Consider the following 27,606-nt stretch of genomic DNA (forward strand, 5'->3'; position numbering starts at 1 on the left):
AGTCTTTTCCAATGAGTCAACTCTTCACATGAGCTGGCCAAAGTACTGGAGTTTCAGCTTTAGCATCATTCCTTCCAAAGAACACCCAGGACTGATCTCCTTTAGAATGGACTGGTTGGATCTCCTTGCAGTCCAAGGGACTCTCAAGAGTCTTCTCCAACACCACAGTTCAAAAGTATCAATTCTTTGGCGCTCAGCTTTCTTTACAGTCCAACTCTCAGCCTTCCTCAGCGATCAATGCAAAGAAATAGAGGAAAACAACAGAATGGGAAAGACTAGAGATCTTGTCAACAAAATTAGAGATACCAAGGGAACATTTCATGCAAAGATGGGCTCGATAAAGGACAGAAATGGTATGGACCTAACAGAAGCAGAAGATATTAAGAAGAGGTGGTAAGAATACACAGAAGAACTATACAAAAAAGATCTTCACGACCCAGATAATCACGATGGTGTGATCACTGACCTAGAGCCAGACATCCTGGAATGTAAAGTCAAGTGGGCCTTAGAAAGCATCACTATGAACAAAGCTAGTGGAGGTGATGGAATTCCAGTTGAGCTCTTTCAAATTCTGAAAGATGATGCTGTGGAAGTGCTGCACTCAATATGCCAGCAAATTTGGAAAACTCAGCAGTGGCCACAGGACTGGAAAAAGTCAGTTTTCATTCCAATCCCAAAGAAAGGCAATGCCAAAGAATGCTCAAACTACCACACAATTGCATTCATCTCACACGCTAGTAAAGTAATGCTCAAATTCTCCAAGCCAGGCTTCAGCAATACGTAAATGAACTTCCAGATATTCAAGCTGGTTTTCGAAAAGGCAGAGGAACCAGAGATCAAATTGCCAACATCCGCTGGATCATGGAAAAAGCAGGAGAGTTCCAAAAAACATCTATTTCTGCTTTATTGACTATGCCAAAGCCTTTGACTGTGTGGATCACAATAAACTGGAAAATTCTTCAAGAGATGGGAATACCAAACCACTTGACTTGCCTTGCAGTCCCAAGGGACTCTCAAAGAGTCTTCTTCAGCACTACAGTTAAAAAGCATCAATTCTTCGGCGCTCAGTTTCCTTTATGGTCTAACTCTCACATCCATACGTGACTACTGGAAAAACCATAGCTTTGACTAGACGGACCTTTGTTGGCAAAGTGATGTCTCTGCTTTATAATATGCTGTCTAGGTTGGTCATAATTTTTCTTCCAAGGAGCAAGCATCTTTTTAATTTCATGGCTACAGTCACCATCTGCAGTGATTTTGGAGCCCCCCCAAAATAAAGTCTGTCACTGTTTCTACTGTTTCCCCATCTATTTGCCATGAAGTGTTGGAACTAGATGCCATGATCTTAGTCGTTTTTATAAGCCCTTAATGAAACTAGATATTAAAGGAGAAAATCCAGTGAGTTTGTCTTTGGCCTAAAGTTAATCCACGTTCTGTCTGGATTTCCCCTCTATCCAAAATAATGGTACAGTCCCGCATAAGCCCCGCCCCTGCCCACCCGGGGCTCTGCCTCCTAGAAGAGTTAGTGGTAGCGGCGTCTTCCGCCAGGTCGTTGGCACGTCGCTCTCGAGGTGGGGCTACGCCCTGGTCCACGCCTTCCCAGCGGGCAGTTTCCCAACCGCCGTTGCTAAGCGGCGGTTACCTGGCCGCGCGGTGCTGGGCGGCGGCGGTTGCAGACGGTGGTCACCGGGCCTCAGGTAAGGCGGATTCCTGCTGCGGTGGGCCGGCCAGGGCGCTGAGGCCTGGGAGTTGGCGAGGGCCTCGGCCAGGTGTCCTGGAGGATGCTGGGCATATCCTAGGGAAAACTGAGGTCCACTAGGGTCCAGTCCTCTTGCCTGGAAAATCCCATGGACGGAGGAGCCTGGCAGGCTGCAGTCCATGGGGTCGCGAAGAGTCGGACACGACTGAGCGACTTCACTTTCATTTTCATGCTTTGGAGAAGAAAATGGCACAGAGTCCGATACGACTGAATCGACTTAGCAGCAGCAGCAGCAGCAGGGTAAAGTAAAAAAGGAGCGCAGATAGAGGCCCGGATCCCAGACCTCAGACGGGGCTCGAATCTGACTCGCCTCCTGCTGGAAGGTTTTTGGTCATCCTACCAAGTGGGAAGGAACACTGACATGAAACCGTGCCGTAACATCCTAGTCCCATCCCCTTTTCCCAGGAATCCTGCTCTTAGGAATTTGTTCTGGGACAAAAATTGTGACAGAAGCAGAAATATGTAAATTGCAGTAGGCCAGAAATAGAAAAGATGCTTATGAATATTGAGTTTATTATGGCAGCCATGCAACCACTAACGTAATCAGAAGGCAGGATATAATTTTGTTTGTACACACTGAAAATAAGCATGGGCGTGGATAAATAGAACATGAAAAGATCATGGGGGGATTTTTTTTTTTTTAACCCGTCAAAATCATTTTAAAGTTAAGTTTGAAGAAGGAAGATGTGGGACTAGCCAGGAAAATTCTAAAAATTCTTAGTAATAGAGGGACTAGCTTTTATCAGCAACACCAACATACCTATTATAAAACTATAGTAATTAAAATAATTGAGACTGAGCAGGAACTTACAGGCAGATAGATTATATAGAATATATAATAAAATTCAATTTTTAGGGATTTATTATATAGGCAAGGTGTATTTTAAATCAGCATTGAAAAGATAGATTAGTGTCAGGCAGCTTTTTAGTAATTAAAACAATAACAAAAGTAATTTTAAACACCAAAATAAATTCCAAATGGACTAAAGTTTAAATCTTAAAAATTATAACATCATAAAAGTACTAGAAGAAAGCATTGTGAGATGTATTTATAACCTTAGCATGGCAAAAACTCTTCTAAATACACGGTGCAATTCAGAAGCCAAAAAGGAAAATGTTAATACTTTTGATTCTATTAAATTTAAAACTATCTGTAGAGCCTGCAAAATTCATCCAAGCTAAACCAAAAAAACTACCAGTAACTAAGTCTAAAAACAAACTTCTGAAAATATTTGTTTCATGATCAACTAAAAAGTATTAAACCTAATAGAAAAATGATCCACATATGTGAACACAAAAATCAGAAGAAATACAAGTGGCTAATATACACAGTGAAGGATGGTCTTCTTACTAATTTCAGAGTGCAGATTAAAACAATAAGGTTTTTTTTGCCTATCTTATTTGCAAAGATGAAAAAGTTAAAAAGAGTAGTGTGGAAACAGAAATGTATTAGTGTTAGTGAAAGTAAAAATTAGTTTTTTGTAGGGCAATTTAGAAATAATTTACTTAGCCATTCAATAGGAATTTATTCTGAAGATATGCAAAGTGCACCAAAATGTCATGTTCAATGATGTTCTTAGTACTGTTTTACTAGCAAAAAATTGGGGAGAAAAATAGATGTCCATTGGTATATGACTGATGTCATACATCTTGGTACATCCATAAAATGGAATACTGTGCAGCACTGAAAAAAAAAGTGGTATATAGTGACATGGAAAGATGTGAAAGATACAGGTTAGATGAAAAAAGTGTGTTGCAGAATAGTGCATATGGTTCTATTTTGTGAATAAAACTGTAACTCTGTGTGTGTAAAAAGAATTTAGAAAACTATACTCCACATTTCACAGTAGTTAAGGGTGAGGAATCAGGTTGGAAACATGGTTCCCCATGTGGCAGGGTGATGGCAGGGCAGGGCCATGAGAGTGGGCTGATAGGAAACCCAGGGTTTGCCTTGGGTTTCTGCCGCCATGATTATTTATTTCACTTTCAGCCTTTCGGAATTGTAGGTAAGTTGCAGCTGTACTCCTTTTCTTAATGAATTATAGGAAATAGACATTTATTCCTTTTAGGATCTTTCTTTTGAAATATTGTTTATTGTTTCCCTTTTCTGCCTTCTTTTTCCCATAAGGAGGTGACCATGGAAAAAGAGCTTCGGAGCACCATTCTTTTCAATGCATACAAAAAGGAAGTCTTCACCACGAGCAATGGCTATAAATCCATGCAGAAAAGACTTCGGAGTCATTGGAAAATTCAGAGGTGACCGAGTATATTGTTTTCCCTTCTGAGCGGTAAAAACAGCTTGCTGGTAATACTGGGAAGTATCCATCTTATATAAGAATGGCATTTGCGGTGGGAGGGGTTCCACTAAACATTGTTCAGAAGTAAATTATTAAACCATCTCTCTTGAAAATTGGCAATTAGCATATTTATTAAGTTGTCCCCCCAAATTACAAGTCAAAAATTATTCTAATTATACATATATGCGTTTTTCAGAGGTTAAAGGCTTTCTCCATATTTTAACTCAGGTCAGTACTTCAGTTTAGGGAAAGGAAAAACCAAAAATATCTCTGAGTGTGTATGCATGGTTTTTCTTAATGGGTAAGGATATGTAGTCATGTGAGCTAATGGTAGAGCTGATTGAATTAGTAGTTGGGGGACTTCTTTATGCTCTAGTGTGGTCTAGTCTAATCTAAGATACCTAGAATTTTGGCTTATAGGTATATTTGAACAGAGGCTGATGACTCTGGGGCAGGCCTATTAGAGAGGAGTCTCACTTTTGAGAGAGAAGCTAGACTAGGTACCTCTAAATCCTTCATCTCTGGGCCTCTGTAGCCTCTGATTCCATACAGTTTAGATGCTAAAATAGCTCATAAATTGGTTTAAATCATGGATCTGACACTTGCTTTTAAAATCATATTTCTAGCTTAAAAGATGAAATCACACCTGAGAAGCTCATTGGGGTGAAACTATGGATTACAGCTGGGCCGAGGGAAAAATTTACCGCAGCTGAGGTAAGAAATATTCGTAAAGAAGACTGGTAGTGAGATAGCTAGGAGAATGGGCTCTGAAATCTTGAACGTAAATTCCTCTTCGCCACTTACCTATGAGGCCTCAAGGTGGTCACTTCATCTCTCTCTCCATCGTGGAGTTGTGATGATTCATGCAGCACAACAGCTATGGTGTGGTGTGGCTGAGTTTTTGCATGAAAAGTGCCAGACAGACAGTGCAGGCGAGTTCAGTATCAGCCATACCTCTTTGCCATATTTTTGCTTTAAAAATAGGAAATTCCATTTAAAATTAAACTATTTCTTAGCTATTTTTAAACTCTGTTTCATGGCTAGGCAAAGAATGAGAAATGTGAAACCCAAACATAAATGAGTGAAGATGTAAAGAAATTGGACCCCTTGTGTACCATTGGTGGAGAGGTGAAGTGGTGCAGCCACTGTGGAAAACAGGATGGTGGTTCCTAAAAAATGACAAACAGAATTCTGTGATTCCGCATTCCCACTTCTGGGATATATGCAGAGAATTGAAAGCAGGATCTCAAAGGGGTTTGTACACCCACGTTAATCGAGAGCACCATTCCCAGCAGCCAAAAGACAGAAGCAACCCAGGTGTCCACCACCAGTTGAATGGATAAACCATATGGGATCTATACAACAGTGACTTGTAATCTTCCTTTAGCTAGTAGTTTTCCACTTGTGCTGTCCAGATAGTCAACTGGGAAAATGTCATTTCAGTTTGAGTATTTTGGAGCTTTATGCTAATGACAAATATGGAAATCCTATTGAAACATAATAAGTTTTATGTTTTCTTAATATAAACTTATATTTAAGTGCCTTTACAGATTGGAAGTGTTTCTTTTTCAGCTAGTTAAGATCTTATTCACAGTGTTTTTGACAAAGGTCTTTGGCATAAATTTATAGATTGTTTTTTTTTTTCTTTGTGTAGTTTGAAATCCTAAAGAAATACCTTGATGGTGGTGGAGACATCCTTGTGATGCTAGGAGAGGGTGGGGAATCCAGATTTGATACCAACATTAACTTTCTCCTAGAAGAATATGGAATCATGGTTAATAATGGTAATTATTATTACTATTTTATTAGAGGCAGTAACTTCCTATTTATTATTTATATCGTAGTCCTCTGGGCCTGATAGTACAATGGAGAAAGCCCTGGGCTGTGAGGGTGCACGGTCCTGCATTCTGACCTCCCCAGCAGTCTCACTTTTTTGGTGCTTAGCTTCTTCCATGTATGAAATGAGAGTGATTGGAATACAGTTCCAGGATTCCCTTCAGGTCAAAATTTGTACGTGTCTATAATATCAAACTTACTTCTAATCTAAGATGCACCACTTTCTCTTTTCTCCCTAAAGATGCTGTGGTTAGAAATGTGTATTACAAGTATTTCCATCCTAAAGAAGCTCTAGTTTCCAATGGAGTCTTGAATAGGTAAGCATATCAAAAGTGGAAATGACTTTGCCGATGACTCTCCTCTTTCCTCCGTGACTCTTCCCTTCTATCTTCTCACACATTGTTTTCTCCAGCCGTTTTCCTTTCTTGCCTTTTTGTTTTATTTTATTAAATGATAGTTTATTGTATTATATCACTTCTCATCCATCAAATAATACTACTCCCATCTTTTGAAACCCGACTCCACATCACCTTTTGACAGAATATATTCAATTTCAAGTAACAGAAAACCCTGTTCAAATGGGATTAAGCAACGGGGAGATTGTATTGATTCATGTAATTGAAAAGCTGAGAAGTTGGGCGTGCTTTGGATATGGACCGACAGATCACAATGTCATCAGGACTCCAGTCCCATTTCTCTGCAGCTCTCTTGGCTCTGCTCTCCGGTGTGTGTGGACTGAATCCTTCTAACGGTTCCCAAATTGGTATCTTCATGCTACGTGAGTTAGGGCAAGAGTGCAGGCCTTGGTTCCAACCTGCTTAACAAAAGTAGACCTGAGGTGTGGTCTCTTTGAGCTGACCTAGGCCACGGGCTCATCATGAACTGGTCGCTGTGGCAGAGGGCATCGAAGGCCCGGGGTCATATTCACCCCTGGAACCAAAGATGAAACTCGTTTTTTTCTCATCCATTGAATCCTAAACCATAAGAGCTTTGAGAAAGCAGGAACTGAGTGCGTGAGGGGCAACATCAAGGACCCTCTGGTCCCCGTGTCCAGAACAATTCATTCCACACTTCACTTGCCAGGTACGTAGGGTCTGAAGATCCAGAGTCTAGAATACAAGGCAAGAATGTGGGTCTAACACATATTTGAGCCCTTTCCTCAGGACTCAAGAAAGAGCAACTAACTCTTACATTTTCATATTAACTTTTGCAAACTTCCAGAAGAGATAGAAGTGTGTAGGAGTACTTTTAATTTTTTTAAGAATTGTATTTTGACTGCACAGTCCTCGTATCTGATTGAAAGTTATATTAATGAATGGAGTGTGAAATCCCTACATTTTGTTGTTGTTTACTAGATTTTAATTCGTTTTTCTTCAAGGGAGATTAGCCGGGCTGCAGGGAAGGCGGTGCCTGGAATCCTTGATGAGGAGAGCAGTGGAAACAACGCGCAGTGAGTGTGTTCCCCAAGGCCACCTGAAGAGGGCAGAATTGTCATTTGAAGAGTTTCCTTTTTCAAAATGAAACCATTTTCGTTCTTGATTACAAAAGTAGTTCTCATCAAAAAACCAGTTTGATCAGTTCAAAAGGAAGAAAATAGAACCCTCCACTCTAACTAAATCCATGCCCTTCTCCCCAGAGATAATCCTTCTAAACAACATTTAGATTTAAAAATCTTTTTTTTCATATATAAAAATAGGGATAGGTACTTTATCCTTTTAATAATGACTGGATTCAGTTGGATGTATCCTAATCTAGCCAGTCTCCTCTTACTGGACATTTAGGTAATTTTATAACATTTTCATTAATAATACCACCTAACATTTAATGAGCACTTATTGTGTCGTAGGCATGGCATGTATTATTACTTCAGTTAATCTTCACAGCAGCCTCTAAGGTTATTGACGAGTTAACAGAGAGTGTAGTTGCCCAGGCTCACTTGACTAGTGTCGGAACTGAGTTTCGGTGCTAGGCAGTCTGCTCCAAGGCAGACTCTTAACTTCTTTTCCTTATTTTTATTATACACAGTTTGATGTTGTTGTTCAGCCCCCAAGTCGTGTCCAACTCTTTGCAACCCCAGGGACTGCAGCATGCCAGGCTTCCCTGTCCTCCACCATTTTATATTAATTGTCATAAATAACAAAGCACAAAGTGAACATCTTTGTAGGCACAGTTTTTGAGCACTTATGCTAGTATCTTAGTAGGCCAGATTCTTGGCGTTTAAATTTCGGGGTCACAGATGTTCCAGTTGATGCATTGCCAAATGTGGTGCATTGCCAAATCACGCTCCAGGCACGTGTAGCGTTTACGGTCCCTACGAACATCCCTTTCCTCTCTTGCCAGCATAGAATATTCTACTGAGAAATGATACCACTTTATTTTCAGGTGTAGTTCTTGGATTATGAATAGGATGGCCTTCAAAGTTTATTGACTGATTGTGTTTATCCTGTGTATTTCCTATTCACTGCATTTGATCTGTTTTCTTGTTGATGGTATATCTTATCCATTTACAAGACCTCCATTTGTTGCAAGTATTTTTCCCAGTTTATCATTTTACTTTGGGATATTCTGCCCCATAAAAGTTGAATGTTTTTATATCATTAATGCATATTACAAACCTCTAGTAGTTAAAATACTGTGATACTAATTCCAAACTAGTGAAAAACAAAAAATTAGACCCAAAATATATGGAAGATAAGGGTTATTTTATAGTAAAAGTGACATTTCAGATTATTGGGGAATGAATGGTATAATTTTGGCTAAAATGTTTTTCACTTGGAAAAACATTTCTATTTTCATGCCACATCTCAAAATGTATTTCAGATGGGTTAAATTTATAAATATTAAAAATCAGACCACAACAGTACTGAAAGAAACGATAAGTGAATGTTTTATAATCTTAGAGTAAAAAAAAATCTTTCTTAGTATGAAACCACAGTAAAGTCATAAAGGATAAAAATAAGTAGCAACATATAAGTTAACATTTTTGGACATTTAAGAATCACAATCTGATTCTTGGTAAAGAAGTAAAAGAACTGTGGACTTGGATTTAGAAGGATTTAGAAGTTTCCAATTTCATGCCTTCCTTGCAGGGTGGCCCAGCACAGAGTGACTCTTAGCTGTAGTTGCTATATCTGTGTACTGGGGACGATATGAATCTTAGCTGTTGGGAAACTCCAGCGAGGCATACTTGCAGGAGTGCTTGTAAGGTATGAGGCGTGTACCTTACCTGCTGTCAGAGTCTCACTTCCTCAGTCTCGTGAAGGGCAGATGGCAGATTGTTCCTTTCCTGGGTTATCTCGGAAGCAGAACCGTGTCTTGAGAGGCTCTGAGGTGTGGATAAGCAGCCCTGCTTCGTGCTTTGAAGTCTCTTAGCTGTTGGAGTCTCAGGCTGTCCTTTAGCCCCGTGTATTTTATCACTTCTCTTTTTCCTTCTCTTACTCTGCTGTAGCCACCCTGACTTTGTTTGAATTCCTTAAGTATGCTAAGCTCTCTCTCACCTTAGGACCTTTACATGTCTGCTTCCTCTTCCAGGAATACACTTTCCCAGCTAATCTTACTCATTCACACATCTTAGGAAGTCCTGTATTAGTTTTGGGGGTGGGTGTTTAGCTTTAACACTTAGATGAGATCAGATCAGCTCAGTCACTCAGTCGTGTCTGACTCTTTGCGACCCCATGAATCCCAGCACGCCAGGCCTCCCTGTCCATCACCAACTCCTGGAGTTCACTGAGACTCACGTCCATCGAGTCAGTGATGCCATCCAGCCATCTCATCTTCTCCTCTTGCCCCCAATCCCTCCCAGCATCAGAGTCTTTTCCAATGAGTCAACTCTTCGCATGAGGTGGCCAAAGTACTGGAGTTTCAGCTTTAGCATCATTCTTTCCAAAGAAATCCCAGGGCTGATCTCCTTCAGAATGGACTGGTTGGATCTCTTTGCAGTCCAAGGGACTCTCAAGAGTCTTCTCCAACACCACAGTTCAAAAGCATCAATTCTTCGGCGCTCAGCCTTCTTCACAGTCCAACTCTCACATCCATACATGACCACTGGAAAAACCATAGCCTTGACTAGACGAACCTTTGTTGGCAAAGTCATGTCTCTGCTTTTGAATATGCTATCTAGGTTGGTCATAACTTTCTTCCAAGGAGTAAGTGTCTTTTAATTTCATGGCTGCAGTCACCATCTGTAGTGATTTTGGAGCCCAGAAAAATAAAGTCTGACACTGTTTCCACTGTTTCCCCATCTATTTCCCATGAAGTGATGGGACCGGATGCCATGATCTTTGTTTTCTGAATGTTGAGCTTTAAGCCAGCTTTTTCACTTTCATCAAGAGGCTTTTTAGTTCCTCTTCACTTTCTGCCATAAGGGTGGTGTCATCTGCATATCTGAGGTTATTGATATTTCTCCCGGCAATCTTGATTCCAGCTTGTGCTTCTTCCAGTCCAGCGTTTCTCATGATGTACTCTGCATATAAGTTAAATAAACAGGGTGACAATATACAGCCTTGACGAACTCCTTTTCCTATTTGGAACCAGTCTGTTGTTCCATGTCCAGTTCTAACTGTTGCTTCCTGACCTGCATACAGATTTCTCAAGAGGCAGATCAGGTGATCTGGTATTCCCATCTCTTTCAGAATTTTCCACAGTTTATTGTGCTCCATGCAGTCAAAGGCTTTGGCATAGTCAGTAAAGCAGAAATAGATGTTTTTCTGGAACTCTCTTGCTTTTTCCATGATCCAATGGATGTTGGCAATTTGATCTCTGGTTCCTCTGCCTTTCCTAAAACCAGCTTGAACATCTGGAAGTTCACGGTTCACATATTGCTGAAGCCTGGCTTGGAGAATTTTGAGCATTACTTTACTAGCGTGTGAGATGAGTGCAATTGTGCGGTAGTTTGAGCATTCTTTGGCATTGCCTTTCTTTGGGATTGGAGTGAAAACTGATCTTTTCCAGTCCTGTGGCCACTGCTGAGTTTTCCAAATTTGCTGGCATATTGAGTGCAGCACTTTCACAGCATCATCTTTCAGGATTTGGAATAGCTCGACTGGAATTCCATCACCTCCACTAGCTTTGTTCGTAGTGATGCTTTCTAAGGCCCACTTGACTTCACATTCCAGGATGTCTGGCTCTAGGTCAGTGATCACACCATCGTGATTATCTGGGTCATGAAGGTCTTTTTTGTACAGTTCTTCTGTGTATTCTTGCCATCTCTTCTTAATATCTTCTTCTGTTAGGTCCATACCATTTCTGTCCTTTATCGAGCCCATCTTTGCATGAAATGTTCCTTTGGTATCTCTGATTTTCTTGAAGAGATCCCTAGTCTTTCCCATTCTGTTGTTTTCCTCTATTTCTTTGCATTAATCGCTGAAGAAGGCTTTCTTATCTCTTTTTGCTATTCTTTGGAACTCTGCATTCAGATGTTTATATCTTTCCTTTTCTCCTTTGCTTTTCACTTCTCTTCTTTTCACAGCTATTTGTAAGGCTTCCCCAGACAGCCATTTTTCTTTTTTGCATTTCTTTTCCATGGGAATGGTCTTGATCCCTGTCTTCTGTACAATGTCACGAACCTCATTCCATAGTTCATCAGGCACTCTATCTATCAGATCTAGGCCCTTAAATCTATTTCTCAGTTCCACTGTGTAGTCATAAGGGATTTGACTTAAGTCATACCTGAATGGTCTAGTGGTTTTCCCTACTTTCTTCAGTTTAAGTCTGAATTTGGCAATAAGGAGTTCATGATCTGAGCCACAGTCAGCTCCTGGTCTTGTTTTTGCTGAGTGTATAGAGCTTCTCCATCTTTGGCTGCAAAGAATATAATCAATCTGATTTTGGTGTTGACCATCTGGTGATGTCCGTGTATAGAGTCTTCTCTTGTGTTGTTGGAAGAGGGTGTTTTTTATGACCAGTGCATTTTCTTGGCAAAACTCTATTAGTCTTTGCCCTGCTTCATTCCGTATTCCAAGGCCAAATTTGCCTGTTACTCCAGGTGTTTCTTGACTTCCTACTTTTGCATTCCAGTCCCCTATAATGAAAAGGACATCTTTTTTGAGTGTTCTAAAAGGTCTTGTAGGTCTTCATAGAACCGTTCAACTTCAGCTTCTTCAGCGTTACTGGTTGGGGCATAGACTTGGATTACTGTAATATTGAATGGTTTGCCTTGGAAATGAACAGAAATCATTCTGTCGTTTTTGAGATTGCATCCAAGTACTGCATTTTGGACTCCTTTGTTGACCATGATGGCCACTCCATTTCTTCTCAGGGATTCCTGCCCACAGTAGTAGATATAATGGTCATCAGAGTTAAATCCACCCATTCCAGTCCATTTCAGTTCACTAATTCCTAGAATGTCGACATTCACTCTTGCCATCTCTTGTTTGACCACTTCCAATTTGCCTTGATTCATGGACCTAACACTTAAAGTCTCATCAAAATGTCAGTCTGATTGATTTCTTAGTAATAATAAAAGAAATAGAGGCATATAAATAGCTTGACAGTTTTCATCTTATAAGCGACCATTCTCTTTGCTTTCTTAAGAATTATCTCCCTTGAGTGCACTTGGGAAAGTGTGGGAAAGGGTGGGCCCTGACATACACACAACTGTTTCTCCCTTTTCTTCCTCCTTGGCAACTGTTCACTTCCTTCTGCTCCTGCTCTGGAAATCCTGGGCTGTAGCCCCCTTACTGGGATACTGTTAGGTTCGGGGTAGAAGGAAGAGAATGGGCAATGTGGGGCAGGTACCTCTTCTCAACCACGATGAGACATAGAAGTCATAGCTGTAGGTGAGGCTTTACTGAAGGGACAGGGAGAACTGACACAGGAAGGAAATAATTGAAAACTTAAGCTAAAAAGAGTGGTCTAAAAGAAAGAAAAATTAAAATCTTCATAGGCAGCTCTTCCTGGGTATTCCCTCTGCCCGTTCCTCCCACCTCCTGCCCCAGTTTCTAATTATATGCTCTGCTTTTAAGATTCCTGTTTCTCTCCATTCTGAGAACACTTCTTTCAAACAAATACTTTGGAGAGCTCGTTTTTCTTTTTGGCCACATAGCATGCAAGATCCTAGTTCCCCGACCAGGGGTGGAACCCTCACCCCCTGAATTGGAAACGCAGAATTTTTACCACTGGATCACCAGGGAACTCGCTCCATTTTTCTTTCACTGAAACCCTAGCTCCTCCTGCAGGGCCTGGCCTCACCCAGGTGTGCACGCCACCCTTAGCCCCTCAGTCCCACACCTTTTCCAGGAGTACATTGCCCAACTACTGATTCACTCTAGGTACTCACAGTCTTTGCTAGAACAGTGTAGAGTAGAGGGGGTACTCCAAGACTGGTCTGTGTAGAAGTGTCCAACGTGGGATAAATATACGCCTGTATTCGTATAAGCCCTCAGCCGCTCCACACCCCTCCAGTGGCAGACATTCGTACCTGGCGATAACACCAGTCAGGTTTATGAGGGGGAGAAAACTATGTCTGCAACGTGGTTCCCCAGAGCAGGCTCATGTGTAGTTCTGGTTCAGTTCTTAGATGAAGCCTCCTCTTCTTCCACTTCTTCCATAGGGACTACTTTATTTCTTTCTGTTATAATCATTTACGCATACGATTGTACATTTTTCATTTATATTCACATTTCCTAAAATGCTTCATTAAACTTAGAGCTATACTGATTTTGAGGTAATAAACCAAAGCTTATAGAAGATTTTGATCATAACTTTCTCAAGAAACACTGAGATTATCTTCAAAAACTTTGCTATTGAACACCTTGAACGTTTCTTTCTTTCAGGGCTCTCACCTTTGTCTATCCTTTTGGTGCCACGTTGAGTGTCACGAAGCCCGCAGTGGCTGTCCTGTCCACAGGCTCTGTCTGTTTCCCGCTTAACAGGCCCATCCTGGCTTTCTATCACTCGAAGGTACAGCCTTTCTTAGATATGGGTGGGTATGTAATTTTTATTACTGAAATTGTGAACACTACTGTTTCTATAGGGGTTTCATATACTGTCTGTCTCTTTTTTGGGGGGGGCGGGTCGGGGGAACGCTGCACCACTATGCAGGATCTGAGTTCCCCAACCAGAGATTGAACCCGGGTCCCTTGCAGTAGAGTCCTAACTCTGGTCCACCAGGAAATGCCTATATTTTCTCATTGGTCTTCACAATAGTCCTGTGAAGTAGAATTGCACTGAATTACATTTTACTTATGGGGAAACAGTGGTCATTTTTGGAGTCAAGACCTAAACGTAGCTCTTATTATAAATCCAAAGCTTTTCCAGTGCAGCATGAGGCTGCGTGTAGTACAGCTGCCTCTGACCAGCTCTCACCCTCACTGTAAGAGAATCCATTTAGAGGAAGGTTGATTAAGCAAACTGCACCACAGAATTGTGCTGCTTGTATTTTAGTGCATCCCAGGAAAACATTCCAGGAGACTCATCCTGGAATGTTATCATCCTGGAGTACATGCAAGATACAGGTTCAGGTGGCTCGAGAGGGCATCGTCGTCGTCCTCATCACCCCATGTATCCACTGCCTTTTAATTCATGTCTGTTGAACCCACCTTCATCTGTCTACCAAGACGTGGAATTCACCAGTGACCTCCCAGTTTTTGTCCAGAGACCCACATGTCTGTAGTTTAGCAGGATCCTATTTTTCTTTATGGGACCTAGGTATTACTTTTCCTTCTCATATTTAAAATTTCTGACATCATTTTATTAGGAAGTAAATAAATGTCTATGCTGTGCTTGAAAGATGATGTTTAGACAAAATTGGTATAGCTATTATGGCAGTTTAGTCTCTCCTAAGCAGAGAGAAATATTGTTTTAGAATTAAAGTGTTATTAAATGATTCAAGATGCGGAAATGACCAGTTTACATGAAATGTCTATTCAGAGACACAAAAGTCATGAGACACCATCTTAAGGGGCCCCTGGTATTGTATGTAATACCAGAGCTTTGATTGTTTTTAACCAGGCATAGAGATGTTACCTGGCTTAATCAGTGGACTTTATGGAGTATCTGGTGGGTATACCGTTCTGTGCTAAGTGCGGCGTTTCCTCTGGAACTCATGAGATTATCATCTGTTCATTGCCTAGCTATTTAAAGCCCATTTTCTCCTCCTAATAGGCTTTCAGTCCTGCCTTGTAAACAGTCTTTCAGAGAGGTTGCTGCCTGTCACTCTTGTTGGTGAGATGAGGCAGTGATCTCAGGGAGGAGCTCCACCTGGACCCATGAGCAAGGTCAGGCCAGCACTGGAGGGTTCTGCCTGCTTGCCCAGGGCCGTTGCCTTCTCTGGGCTCATCACAAGACTTTCTAGGTCTTCAGTTTACTGGGACAGACTCATTAACACTGAGGGAGCAAATGGTCCTTGAGTAAACATATGCCTATTTAATTGGAACAAGTTATAGACAGATGCTGGAAAAGGCCACTGAAGACAATGGTATAATCTGTCAGGACAGAATAAAAGGATTAAAGAACAATCTACAGTCTATTTGAAATAAATGAAGTAGGGAAAAGAAAATACAGTCGACCCATGAACAGTGTGGGGGTTAGAGGTGCCGGTCGTCTGCATGGTGGAAAATCGTGTGTAATAGAGCCAGGCCTCCATCTGTGCAGTCTGCTTCTGTGAATTCAATCGACCGTGGACTGTGTTGTACAATAGTATTCACTGTTGAAAAAGTTCACTTGTAAGTGAAACCATGCAGTTGAAACCCATGTTCATTCAAAGGTCAACTGTATATTAAGGAAAAGATAAATCTGTGAATAGAGGTTTATGTATTGACTTAGCCTGTGGGGATTCAAATCACAACCCAGTTCATCCAGTCATTTCCCCATTCTTTTTCTAGAATTCCACCCAGTTAATTTCCTATTCTCAGTAACCGATCTGTTTGCAGTGGTTATGGTGTAGAAATCATTTTATTTTTCTTATGAAGCATTTGCTTTTCATGTGGGACCTTTCAGAGTTTGTTTTGCAAATTTTGTTTTATTTGCAGAATTTGTATATTTGTCTCCCAACATCTGTGGCTTAGGTGTCATTCTTTTTCAGTACCATTACAACTGTGTCTTCCTTGTATGTGACTTTGCTAGAAAGTCTGATTTCATTTTGTATTTTTAATTCTGTACTCTTTTTTTCTTATGACAAAATAATATATACTCGGTAATTTAAAATACAGCTATGGAAGGATTTCCCTGGTGGTTCAGTGGTTAAGAATCTGCCTTCCAGTGCAAGGGATGTGGGTGTGATCCCTGGTGAGGGAACTAAGATCCCACATGCTGTGGGGCAATGAAGCCCGCCTGATCCAGAGCTCATGCGCCACACGGAAGACTGAGCGCAGCCACAAAATACACACAGAGATGGAGGGAAAACATGCTGCTCTCGCACTGTTCTGAGGCAGGCCAGGTGGACATCGTGGTCATTTTCTCCTGCTTCTGCTGGTGCTGCATTTTTGTTTGCCTCACAGGCTTTAAACTCTCTACAATTGATGGTATACTTTTTTTTTTTAACCTAATGTTGTGGCAGATGCATTTTTCCAAGTTAGTGAAAATGCTTTCTGATATATAACTTAACAACTGGGAGGTTCCATTGTTCTTAACCGTATTTCTGGGTGAATGTTTGGATTTATTTCTGATCTTCTGTAACTATTACTGTAGAGGTGTGCAGAGTGTCTGCTGTATTTTATACTGCGTTGCTGCTTTTGTTGGCAGTTTCAGCACCGTGTCAGAGACTGTCACTGAAACCTGACCAATAGTTTACAGTCACTTTTTCTTACTTATTAATCTTATAAGGAAAAGTACTTTGTTTTTTGTTTAAATTACTAATCTTAAAGTTTTTTATTATTAGCTAGTCATTTCTTTTGTGAATTTTTCATGCTTGTGGGTTAGTTTTCTGTCTCTTAAACACTTTTTATGGTACTCCTAAAATGTCTAAATCTTTACAGATTGTTTTTCAATTTGTTTTTTTTTATTTCCCTTTAAGATTATGATTTTCATTTATAATTTCACTAACTGGGAAAATACTGTCGAACAAATTTACATTACTTTCTGTTTAAGTCAGATAGAAGGGTACAGAAGCGTCTAAATTGAGAGGCAGGTTGGAATTTAGTTGTTGTCATAATTGACATTTCTAGACCATTAAAATACCCATGTAAACTGACACATGTTGGTGTAGAAGACATTTGCTCATGTGATTGTGAGGATAAGTGTTTGGTGACTAGGATGCGCGTGGTCCATTTGGGATCTGAATCACTGACCCTGCTTTGTCATCAGCAGAACCAAGGTGGGAAGCTGGCAGTGCTTGGCTCATGTCACATGTTCAGTGACCAATATTTGGATAAAGAAGAGAACAGCAAAATCATGGTAAGCTCTTTTCTTTTGTCATATTAATGAATATTGTACACGATTTTCATGTCATTTAAAAAATGTACTGCTGAGTTCATCTATTCATTTAAAACCAGCTCTTCAGAGCCCATTCTGTTCCAGGCACTAAGGACACGAAGGTGAGTCAGGCACAGTCTCTGCTCTGCACAAGTGCACAGGACATTGAGGGAGACTGAGAGATGAGGGAGGTCAGTGCAGAGGGATGCGGCGCGTGTCTCCAAACTTGCTGCCCGGGCTGGGAGCCTCCCTGGGGAAGCAGGGAGGAGCAAGCCCATCCAGGGCCTCGTGCGTGGAGCCTTGGAACTCAAACTCTCTTTGAAAAGCCACGGCGAGCCCTTGTAGAGAGTCCAGCAGCTTTGGGCATAGTCAGGTCTTTGGGTGTGGAAGAGGGAAGGGAGAGGGAAACATATGGGCAAGGAGGGGCAAGGACGTGAATGAAGGCAGGGAAGGGGTGAGTGGGGGAGGCACTGGCCAGCACGAGGAGACTGTGATGGGACTGGCTGCTGACTGAGGTGGGAAATGAAGGAAAGGCATGGCAAGTGTGAGGGGAACATGCCCTGGGAAGGATGGCAGGGTGCTGGCCAGAGCTGGACTTTGGCGTGATGCTGGTGGCTCTCTGACCAGAGGGAGAAGATGTTCCTTCAGCCTTAAGGATTGTTGTTGTGTTGAGAGATTGATTGAAGATCTTGTTTTTATAGAATCCACATGAAGTTCCATTGTCTTTAGTCACATTCTGGGACATCTTGCTGTATTCTACTTTTTAAGTCCAGACTGTCATCAGCACATTATACAGGGATTGTTTCAGAATTGTGAACACATTTTAATAGATTTGGGCTTGTGGTTAAAGGCTTGAGTGCCCAAAGATAAATGGTAAATTTCTAACAATAAAAATGGCACTAGAGTGAGAAAGACTTTCAAGTTTTTATATGATTTCACCAAGACAGGGGCGACTGCCCTTTTTCAAATCACTGCTGTATAGTCTCTTTCCTGCCATCATTTTTCTTGATTGATTAAATTCTCTAGTCCTGCCTACAGCTTTCTCAAATACACAGTGTGTAAGTCTGTGTTTTTTTTTTTTAATTTAGGATGTTGTTTTCCGGTGGCTCACAACAGAAGACATCCACCTAAACCAGATTGACGCCGAGGACCCAGAGGTAGGAGGCGGTAAATTACTTAACAACTTTGAAATGAAAAATGGGTCCAGCTTCTCAGCACCACTTCTAAGAGTTCCAAAAACCTATCTATCTCTTACCTTATCTGTAAGACAGATAGCAAGAAATGATGCTTTTTGGCAAGACGAAGCCTATGCTGTTAAAAAAAAAATCAGTAAATTATTAGTCATAGAATTCAGTGGGGTGGGAGCCTCTGTCTGTATATGTAGTAACTGGAACTTAATATATGCTCTCTGGCTGAAACTTTCAGAATCAGTATCTGTAGAGAAATACGTCTTCAAAACTATGAAGGATATAAAAGTACTTTTTCATAAAGAAACAAAGATCATCAGAATTTAAGTTTTAAGCTCCAATTTGGTTGCCTTTAGGAAGAACAATCCTAAAGGCATTATGATAATACTTCATCAGACATGGGAGAGTGGAAAGACCACTTCCCTAGTAGTCTGGTGGCTAAGACTCTGTGCTCCTATCGCAGGGGGCCTGGGTTCAGTCCACAGTCAGGGAACTAGATCCCACACGCCGCAAATGAAGTTTCCTCGTGTGGAACTAAGACCCAGTGGAGCCAAATAAATATTAAAAAAATAAATAAATAAAAGGCCAGCTCTGGACTGGGAACCAGTAACTGCATTCTCGGTCCCACTCCACCATGAGCCTTGAAACCTTAAGTGGGTTATTTCTGACCTTTTTTCATCTTCATTTTCTCATTAGTTTTGGGGCTACCAGTACCTTTCTCACAGGGTAATTATGAGAATCATAATAATAAGTGAATCAACATAAATTTACTTGTTAAACTGAAGTGTATAAAAGGGCTATACATCTATCAAGACTGTTTTAAAAACCTCTTGTATTGGTTATATATTAATACCAGGCCCTATATATCATATACGTCCACATAAATCATTGTTTAAACCGCACTACAGCCCTGGCAAGTAGATGGTCTTATTCTCTTTTTATCAATGAAACTGAAATTCTGCAAGACTGTAATATGCCCAAAGAGCCAGCCAACAGTTACAGAGCCAGGAACCAAACCCAGGGCTGCTGACTCAAAAGTCTACTCCTTCTTCATTTACCTCTGTGTTTCCTAACTGCTGACCTGTCAGGAAAATGATTTTTTGGCTATGGGTAGCACAAGGTAACTGGAGAAGGCAATGGCACCCCACTCCAGTACTCTTGCCTGGAAAATCCCATGGATGGGGGAGCCTGGTGGGCTGTAGTCCATGGGGTCACTGGGAGTCGGACACGACTGAGCGACTTCACTTTCACTTTTCTCTTTCGTGCATCAGAGAAGGAAGTGGCGACCCACTCCAGTGTTCTTGCCTGGAGAATCCCAGGGATGGGGGAGCCTGGTGGGCTGCCGTCTATGGGGTCGCACAGGGTCGGACACGACTGAAGCGACTTGGCAGGCAGCACAAGGTAGCCAGAGACCATCACCGATGGCCTGTGCCCTTGGCTGAGGACTGATTTGGCTGGGAAACCTCGGGCTGACTCAGGTTCGGAAACATGAGAGCCTCACATCTAAAATATCGCTTCAGATGGAAACATGAAGTGTGGGGCTGTTGTGCTTAAATTTCTCCTTAAAAGTAATGTAAGCCCCAAAACCAAAGAATTGGGGTAAAGCCAACCAGGAATTGGCTTTTCAGGTTTCAGAGGACCCAGCTCTGAGTGGATGATGTGTTTGGCAGCCGCCAGCCCTAGTTAGAGTGTTGTGTGCCGAGGGAAGCAGTGCTAAGAGGTGTTGTGTCTGCTCCAGTTCCGTGTGGCCGCCTTGCTCTTGCTCAGTTTCTGTCAGTCCTGTTTTCTAACCGAGGAAACGGAAGTGAGTAAAGTCTTCAAGGTTCCCACTTAGATTAATCCCTGGCCGAGCCATTGTTCCTGGGTTGGGAGATCCCCTGGAGAAGGGAATGGCTACCCACTCCAGTATGCTTGCCTGGAGAATCCCATGGACAGAGGAGCCTGGTGGGCTACAGTCCATGGAGTCACAGAGTCAGACACGACCGAGTGACTAACACGTACTTAAGCCATTGTTAGTACCTGCTTCAGTCTGATTTCAGAGCCTGTGCCTTTCTGCTGTTCTGTTCTTCTCTCTCTACCGTGTGAGACACTGGGCTGGTTCCAAAGCAAAGCCTCAGTACAAAGCCAGAGGAGGGGAGTGTTGTTAAGGCCTTCTTAGCTCTAAAACGGTGCAGTTTCACATACCTTCCAGGTGGGAGACCTGGTGGAAGATGTCCTTTGTCTTGTAAGGCTTTGAAAAGTAAGACACTGAATCCAGTAACATGACACAGTGAGAAATACTGAAAATCTTCCAGGTGGCGCTAGTGGTAAAGAACTCGCGGGCCATCGGAAACATGGGTTCAATCCCTGGGAAGATCCCTGGAAGAGGGCACAGCACCCCACTCCAGTATTCTTGCCTGGAGAATCCCATGGCCAGAGGAGCCTGGCGGGCTGAGGTCCGTGGGGCTGTAGAGTGGGGCGCCACTGAGCACCCTCTGGGGCGGCGTGGCCCGCATTCCTCCCTGTGCTGGGCACGCGTCTGTGTCCTGCTCTTGCCTTCATCTCTTCCCTGGTAGAGGGTTGAAGCCTCTGCATCGGCCAGATCAGGCCAGGAAGCACATTTATTTGTTGATGCTTCCCCTTGTTTCTGGTCTAAAAAGTTTAAGGATTGGGGAAGTTTATGATGCTTGGGATATAGAAAAAAGTGCTCCTGTTTGACTCAGAGTCTCACTGACATCAAGCTCAGACACCTCTCCCCAAGCGCTGGCAGTGGAGAATGTGTAGCCGTTTGTTGTGAGTTCAGAGAGCAGTTTTTCAAACTGTTACCAAGTTAGCCTTGTTAGAAGTCCAGGTTAAACGCAGTTCAAAGGGAAATTAGGAACACACAAACTTCCGGTTGCCAGCATGCATTCATTTAAACTTAAATTTATTGCCTGGCTAGGTAATGTCTTCCCATCATTTGAAATTCAAGAGCAGGCACACTGAAGGCTCTCCCTTCTGCCTTTGCCCAGCCACCTGGTTCTCCTCCCCAGTGACAACAATCTTAGCAGTTACTCATATGTTATTCCAGAGACAGTTTATACAGAGATAAGCAAACGTGTGTGTGTATACTCTCCTTCCCCCTTGTTTTACCAGACGGTCCTATATGTATGCTATGTGTATATACTGCCTAGCACCTCGCTTTTTAAATATTATGTCTGGGAGATTTTTCCATATTGTTCATAAAAAGCTTTCTTTTGATTGTGTTTTGGAAGCTGTACTGTCCATTGTTTGTACTGCGGTGTACTGACTGTGGTATACCTATTGAGGGACATAGGTTTTCCTGGTCTTCTGCTGTAACCAAGGTGTCATCACTGAAGGTTCTCAGCAGGGCTGCAGGCATGTCCGCAGCTAGGCGAGAAGAATTAGGGCCTAGTGTCCAGGGAGGGGTAGTCTGTGCCGGGGTCACACGTGGTTCATATATAGGACAGGAGAGAAAGCAGAGTATACAGCACATACGCTGGTGGCTGGAGAGAAGATAGACTTTGAAATGGGAGCTTGTGGATTTTCTTTTATGGTTGCTTCTGATTTCTCACTGAACTAGAAAATAAGGTCACCAAAATTAAGAAAGGGAAAATCATTTTAGTTGGTGGAAGTAGCAGACAGAACTGCCTAGGAGAATGGGAACAGGGGATGAACTTGAGAATTGGGTTGATGACTGAGCCCTCAAGATCACAAAAAGGAGGAGAGCCATCCAGCAGGGTCACGCATTTCTCCAGCCGTGTCCAGCTGTGTGCGTGCCAGCCTGCATCGTGGATTTCTCCAGCGCTGGCGTTTACCCAGGTGACCTTGGTCCTTCTTTCCACAGAAATGGGCATATTTAAGGTTTGGCTGTCAGTAAGTGTAATCAGCAAGATGTTTTAGCAAGAGAAGAGAAATATTGCAGATTCAGACCTGAGGCGTTGGAGACCAGACAGTAAATCCTAGCCCCTGCTCTGCTGAAAGGAACCGTCTTATCACTTTCAGATTTCCGACTACATGATGCTACCCGACACAGCCGCCCTGTCCGAGCGGCTGAGAGTGTGTCTCCAGGAGGGCGATGAGAACCCACGGGACTTCACCAGCCTCTTCGACCTGTCCCTTTACCAGCTGGATACGACCTCCCTCCCGAAGGTCATCAAGTCAGTACTGTGGCTCTCCACTGCTCTGCACTCCATTCTGAGTGTTCGGTCTGCAAACATGAGCCTGGGGCCAGGAGATAGGGTCACAATAAGTGTGGTGTACAAAACGTGTTCTCAGACCTGTGATGAGGTCAGCCGGGACAGCCGGGGGATTGGGGCGGGACTTGATGCAGAGGAAACTGCCTGCAGTTATCAGCCTCTGCTGTGTTCCAGGCTCTGTATCAGGCATTTAGAGGAACCAGCTTGGCCTGCTTTGCCCGAGACTTTCCTGGTCTTAGGACAGAGAGCCCCACGTCCCAGGGACCCACTCAGTGAATCAAGATGGTTAGTCATCCTGTAAGCACACCGCGTTGTGCCTTCTTTTAATGCTTTCGGTGGTCCTCTGAGTTACCTGCCTCATTTTTGGTCGAGGAGTCTGAGGTTTCTTGGGGAAGGATTCTCCCACATTGGGAGCAGGGATTTCAAGCCAGGCCCGAGTGACCTTCAGGCCAGTGCTGGACCCCATATCATTGCCTGTGCTGTTGTTTTTTGCCTTCTCTGTTGGATCCCTAAGGACAGAGGCAGAGACTAACGTTTTTGAGCATCTTGGGCCTGGCACAGGATCTATCAATACATCTCTAATAATAAACCAAAGGCTGAAGGCACAGCTACAGATGCCTGTCTAATGTCCTGTCCCCTGTACTTAGGTACAAGGTCACCAAGTACTTCTAGAGCTCCGACTGTGCTGAACATTGTACCTCAAGTGTAGGGTTTTATGGAGGAGACGGACAGAAGCTGTGATGCAGGGTTATCTGCTAAGTCGCTTCAGTCATGTGCGACTCTGTGCAACCCCATAGACGGCAGCCCACCAGGCTCCCCCGTCCCTGGAATTCTCCAGGCAAGAACACTGGAGTGGGTTGCCATTTCCTTCTCCAATCCATGAAAGTGAAAAGTGAAAGTGAAGTTGCTCAGTCATATCGGACTCTTAGCAACCCCATACACGGCAGCCTACCAGGCTCCTCTGCCCATGGGATTTTCCAGGCAAGAGTACTGGAGTGGGTTGCTGTCATGCAAGTGTATGTTCCTCGGTTCTTTGTCTCCTCACAACAAAGATTTGGAGCGACGGACATTAAAGCCCTAGGTGCGTCACAGCTCTTGGGTCTTGGACAAACCGTGCTACAGCTCTTAGGCAAATCAGTGTTACAGCTCCATTTTTATTTATAAGATAGCAGGAGAATCCAAGACTTGAAGAGAAGAGAGTGGAGGAGTGCGTGGGGAGGGAGAAAGAGAGAGAGAGAGAGAGAGAGAGAGCTCGCGCATGCACATGGAAGAGAGAGTCCGAGAGAAAGTGCTTTGGCTCCTCCTTTTATATGTTTTTTCCTCCACCTGGGCCTGCCCTATGCAAATTGGGCTTAGCCAGGAGTGCTGTTTGTTCTGCCTGAAGTTTTCACTCTGGTCCTCGGACCTTCCTTTGACCTTCCTTGTCTTTTAGCCACCACCATTTTGGACTCCTTTTCCCTAGTCTACCTACCTAACATTCCCCCCTCAAGAGATGGGAGGCCCAATTCTTTGGGAATAGGGGCATTGAGGTCTTTCTGGCTACTTCCTGCTGAACTGGGGTGGCGAGGGGTATTGGGCCTCCCCATCTTGCTATAGTCTCAATCCTCAGAGTCCTTATAGCAGTGTCCAAGGGTGTGTGATATTTTCCGTGGTCAGCTGTAGTCTTATATCTTTGTTGAACTGGCACTGCATGTTGTAGCTGGTTGACCTGGGCAGAGACAAAACAGGTTAGACAATGGACAGTACATGGAATAATCATAGGCATCATCAATATAGCACAACAAGGACTAGTAGGGACATTGGTCAATTTTAAACTCACATCGCCAGGATAGCTCAAGTCCCTCCTTGTTCAGAGATCAGAAGATCTATCTCCTGTCTTGGAGTACATTCTCTGTCAAGCTGTGTTGGCTCCTTAGAGTTATCCTGAGAAATCTTATCCCCAGAAACCAGATTTCGAGGGTCTTCATTAGAATGGCACTCACTGGTAGTTCTGAATAGGTATTTGAGATCTCCCAGGGGCTCACAGGTGTATCGAGTGTCCTCTTCTGTTTTCTTCTACAGCTTGACTCGTGAGTAGTGAATCCAGGAGTCATGTCCTGGTACCTTGACTGCTGTGGGGGTAGAAAGTATTACAGGGTAGGGGCCCTTCCATGTGGGTTGGAGTTGAGCCTTTGGGGACCCATCTTTCCAGACTTTAATTAGGACTTGAGTTCCTGGAGCGTATAGTGGTGACTCTTTAGAATCTTTTGGGTCCTGGTTCATACCCCACAAGCGTATATCCTGTTGGAATTGCCCAATGGCTATGGTATAAGACTGGAGGGTCTAAACCTCTGGATCTAGGAAGAGGTCATTGACATAAACAAAAGGTCTCCCATATAGCATCTCATAAGGACTAAGACCAACCTGTTCCTTAGGGGCAATGCAGGTGCAGAGGAGAGCTATTGGTAAAGCCTCCTTCCATCCCAGGGAGGTCCCCTGGGTTATCTTTTTTACTGCTGATTTTAAGAATTGATTGGCTTTATACTTTTCCTGAAGATTGAGGCCTCCAGGCACAATGGAGATAATAAGTAATGCCCAATGCTTTCGAGACTCCTCGGGTGACCTTAGAAGTAAATGATGTCCCATTGTCACTTTGTAATGACCTGGGCAGCCTCAGCCTTCTTGGTCCGTGTGGGAAAGCCTTCAATCCATCCTGTGAATGTATCTATCATAACTAATAGGTATTTATACCCTTGAGAAACTGGCATCTGGGTGAAGTTCATCTGCAAGTCCTCTCCTGGGTAGGCCCCATGTCGTTGGACGGGCTGGGCCAACTGGGGTCTTCGAGCTCCTTGCGGGTTGTTTAATAGGCAAGTGGGACAAGAGGAGACAACCTGTCTTATAGTTGTTTGGAGGCCTGTTCCTCTGAAGGACCTTTCTAGTAATCTTTGGAGGGCCTTTTCTCCTAAATGAGTAGTGGCATGTAAGGAGTTAACCAACTTCCATTGGAGGTTTCCAGGCAGAAAAAGGAGTCCTTCCTTTTGGAACCATCCCATATGATCTTCTTGAAAGCTGTCACTCTTAGCTTTAAGAGTCTTACCTTCAGTATATGAAGGAGTTTCTGGCAAATTAGTCTGTGGAACTAAGGTGGAAATCCCTATTAGGTTATGGTTCTCTAATGCTGCTGTCCTAGCTGCCTGATCAGCTGCTTGGTTCCCTCGTGCCACTTCCATGTTCCCTTTTTGGTGTCCTTTACAGTGGGAGACTGAAACCTCAGTGGGCAGGTGGACTGCCTCCAAGAGTCGAAGAATCTGATCACCATATTTGATTGGGGACCCTTGGGTGATCAAGTGGCCCCTTTCTTTCCAAACAGCCGCATGTGCATGTAGCACCAGAAAGGCATACTTGGAGTCAGTGTAAATGGCTATTCTTTTTCCTTTTCCCAGCTCTAAAGCTCGAGTCAGGGCTATGAGCTCAGCTAATTGGGCTGAAGTACCTGGTGGCAGAGGCTTAGCCTCTATGGTCTCAAAATTGGAGATTACTGCATACCTGGCTCTTCTTTTTCCATTCAAGACAAAGCTGCTTCCATCAGTGTACCAGATTTCCTCAGGATTGGTCAGAGGATCTTCTGACAATCCCTCTCGGGGTTTTGTCTAGTGGTCCAAGGTTTCTAGACAAGAGTGAAAGAGGAGAGAGCCCTCAGGGGTAGGGAGGAGGGTGGCCTGGTTAAGAACCTCACAAGGGGATATAGTGAGGCCTGGATTTTCCATCAGCATTACTTGATGTCTGAGGATTCTTTGATCAGACATCCATAAATGGCCTCTCCCATTTAGGAGTTGTTTTACTTGGTGGCTGGTAAAAATAGTTTGCCCCAAAGGAGAGTTTTAAAGCATCTTCTATCATGATTGCAATAGCTGCAAGATTTCGAAGGCAGGGGGGCCAACCTTGGGAAGTTGGATCGAGCCTCTTGGATAAGTAAGCTACAGGCTGGGGCTCAGATCCCAACCTTTGAGTTAACACTCCCAAGGCTATTCCCTCTCTTTCATGGACATAAAGTTGGAATGCTTTTTCTGGGTCTGGCAACCTCAAGGCAGGTGCCTGAGTTAAGGCCTGTTTTAGTGTAGCCTCTGCCTCCTTTTGAGGAGTTCCCCACATCAGTGGGATTGAATCATCTCGTCCCTTTAAGCTTTCATATAAACTTTCATATAAGCTTTCAATTAGACCATAGTTGGGTATCCAGATTCCACAATAACCAGTTAGCCCCAGGAAAGCTCGCAATTGTTTTCGAGTCGTGGGGGAGGGCAACTGGAGGATTCCTTGTACCCGATCAGAGGACAGCCTCCTGGACCCGTGTGTAATCTGAATTCCCAGGTAAGTGACCTTTGTCTCGACCATCTGTGCCTTAGTACGGGAGACTTTATATCCCCTTTTTGCCAAGAAGTTTAGAACCTGAATTGCATGTTGTTGGGCGCTTTTCTCATCTTGTGAGCAGATTAGTAGGTCATCTACATATTGTAATATTTTCCCATTAGGTCCCAGGTCCAGATCTAGGAGATCCTGGCTAAGGGCCTGTCCAAACAGGTGGGGGCTATCTCTGAACCCCTGAGGTAATACTGTCCAAGTCATCTGTTGGTGTTTTTCTCCTGGGGCCTCCCACTCAAAAGCAAAAAGGTATTGGGATTCTTTAGCCAGTGGTATGCAAAAAAATGCATCTTTGAGACCCAAGACAGTAAACCACTTGGCACTGGGTGGGATTTCTCCCAAGATTACATAGGGATTGGGTACTGTGGGATGGAGGGGGACTACAGCTTCATTTATAATCTGGAGATCTTGAACCATTCACCAGGTCCCATCTTTTTTCTTTACTGAGAGGATTGGGCTGTTACATGGTGAACTGGTAGGTAGCCTACAAGCAAGGAATTTATTTATTAAAGGCTGTAGTCCCTCCCGAGCCTCTCTTTTGAGAGGATATTGTTTCCAGTCAGGAAACCAAGTGGGATCTCGGAGGACAATGATGGTTC

The 27,606-nt window shown here is 43.2% G+C and overlaps 1 protein-coding gene across 6 annotated transcripts in view; it reads left to right on the forward strand.

Moving 5' to 3' along the window:
* The first annotated feature begins 1,636 nt into the window (after positions 1–1,636).
* Positions 1,637–27,606, forward strand: part of IFT52 (intraflagellar transport 52) — a 37,911-nt gene continuing 11,941 nt past the window's right edge. Inside the window, exons 1-10 of one of the 6 annotated variants that reach the window (NM_001038101.2) lie at positions 1,637–1,697; positions 3,888–4,015; positions 4,683–4,770; positions 5,711–5,840; positions 6,134–6,209; positions 7,271–7,342; positions 13,665–13,791; positions 17,137–17,223; positions 18,330–18,398; positions 22,413–22,567. In NM_001038101.2, the coding sequence (NP_001033190.1) occupies positions 3,897–4,015; positions 4,683–4,770; positions 5,711–5,840; positions 6,134–6,209; positions 7,271–7,342; positions 13,665–13,791; positions 17,137–17,223; positions 18,330–18,398; positions 22,413–22,567 (923 nt within the window). In that variant the 5' untranslated portion in view covers positions 1,637–1,697; positions 3,888–3,896. Of the gene's footprint in view, positions 1,698–1,748; positions 2,000–3,887; positions 4,016–4,681; positions 4,771–5,710; positions 5,841–6,133; positions 6,210–7,270; positions 7,343–13,664; positions 13,792–17,133; positions 17,224–18,329; positions 18,399–22,412; positions 22,568–27,606 lie in introns of those variants that run through there. The other 5 variants (XM_059892562.1, XM_059892560.1, XM_059892561.1 and 2 more) reach the window with 5 other exon arrangements.

Source organism: Bos taurus, chromosome 13 (genome assembly GCF_002263795.3).
Source record: "Bos taurus isolate L1 Dominette 01449 registration number 42190680 breed Hereford chromosome 13, ARS-UCD2.0, whole genome shotgun sequence".
NCBI lineage: Eukaryota > Metazoa > Chordata > Mammalia > Artiodactyla > Bovidae > Bos > Bos taurus.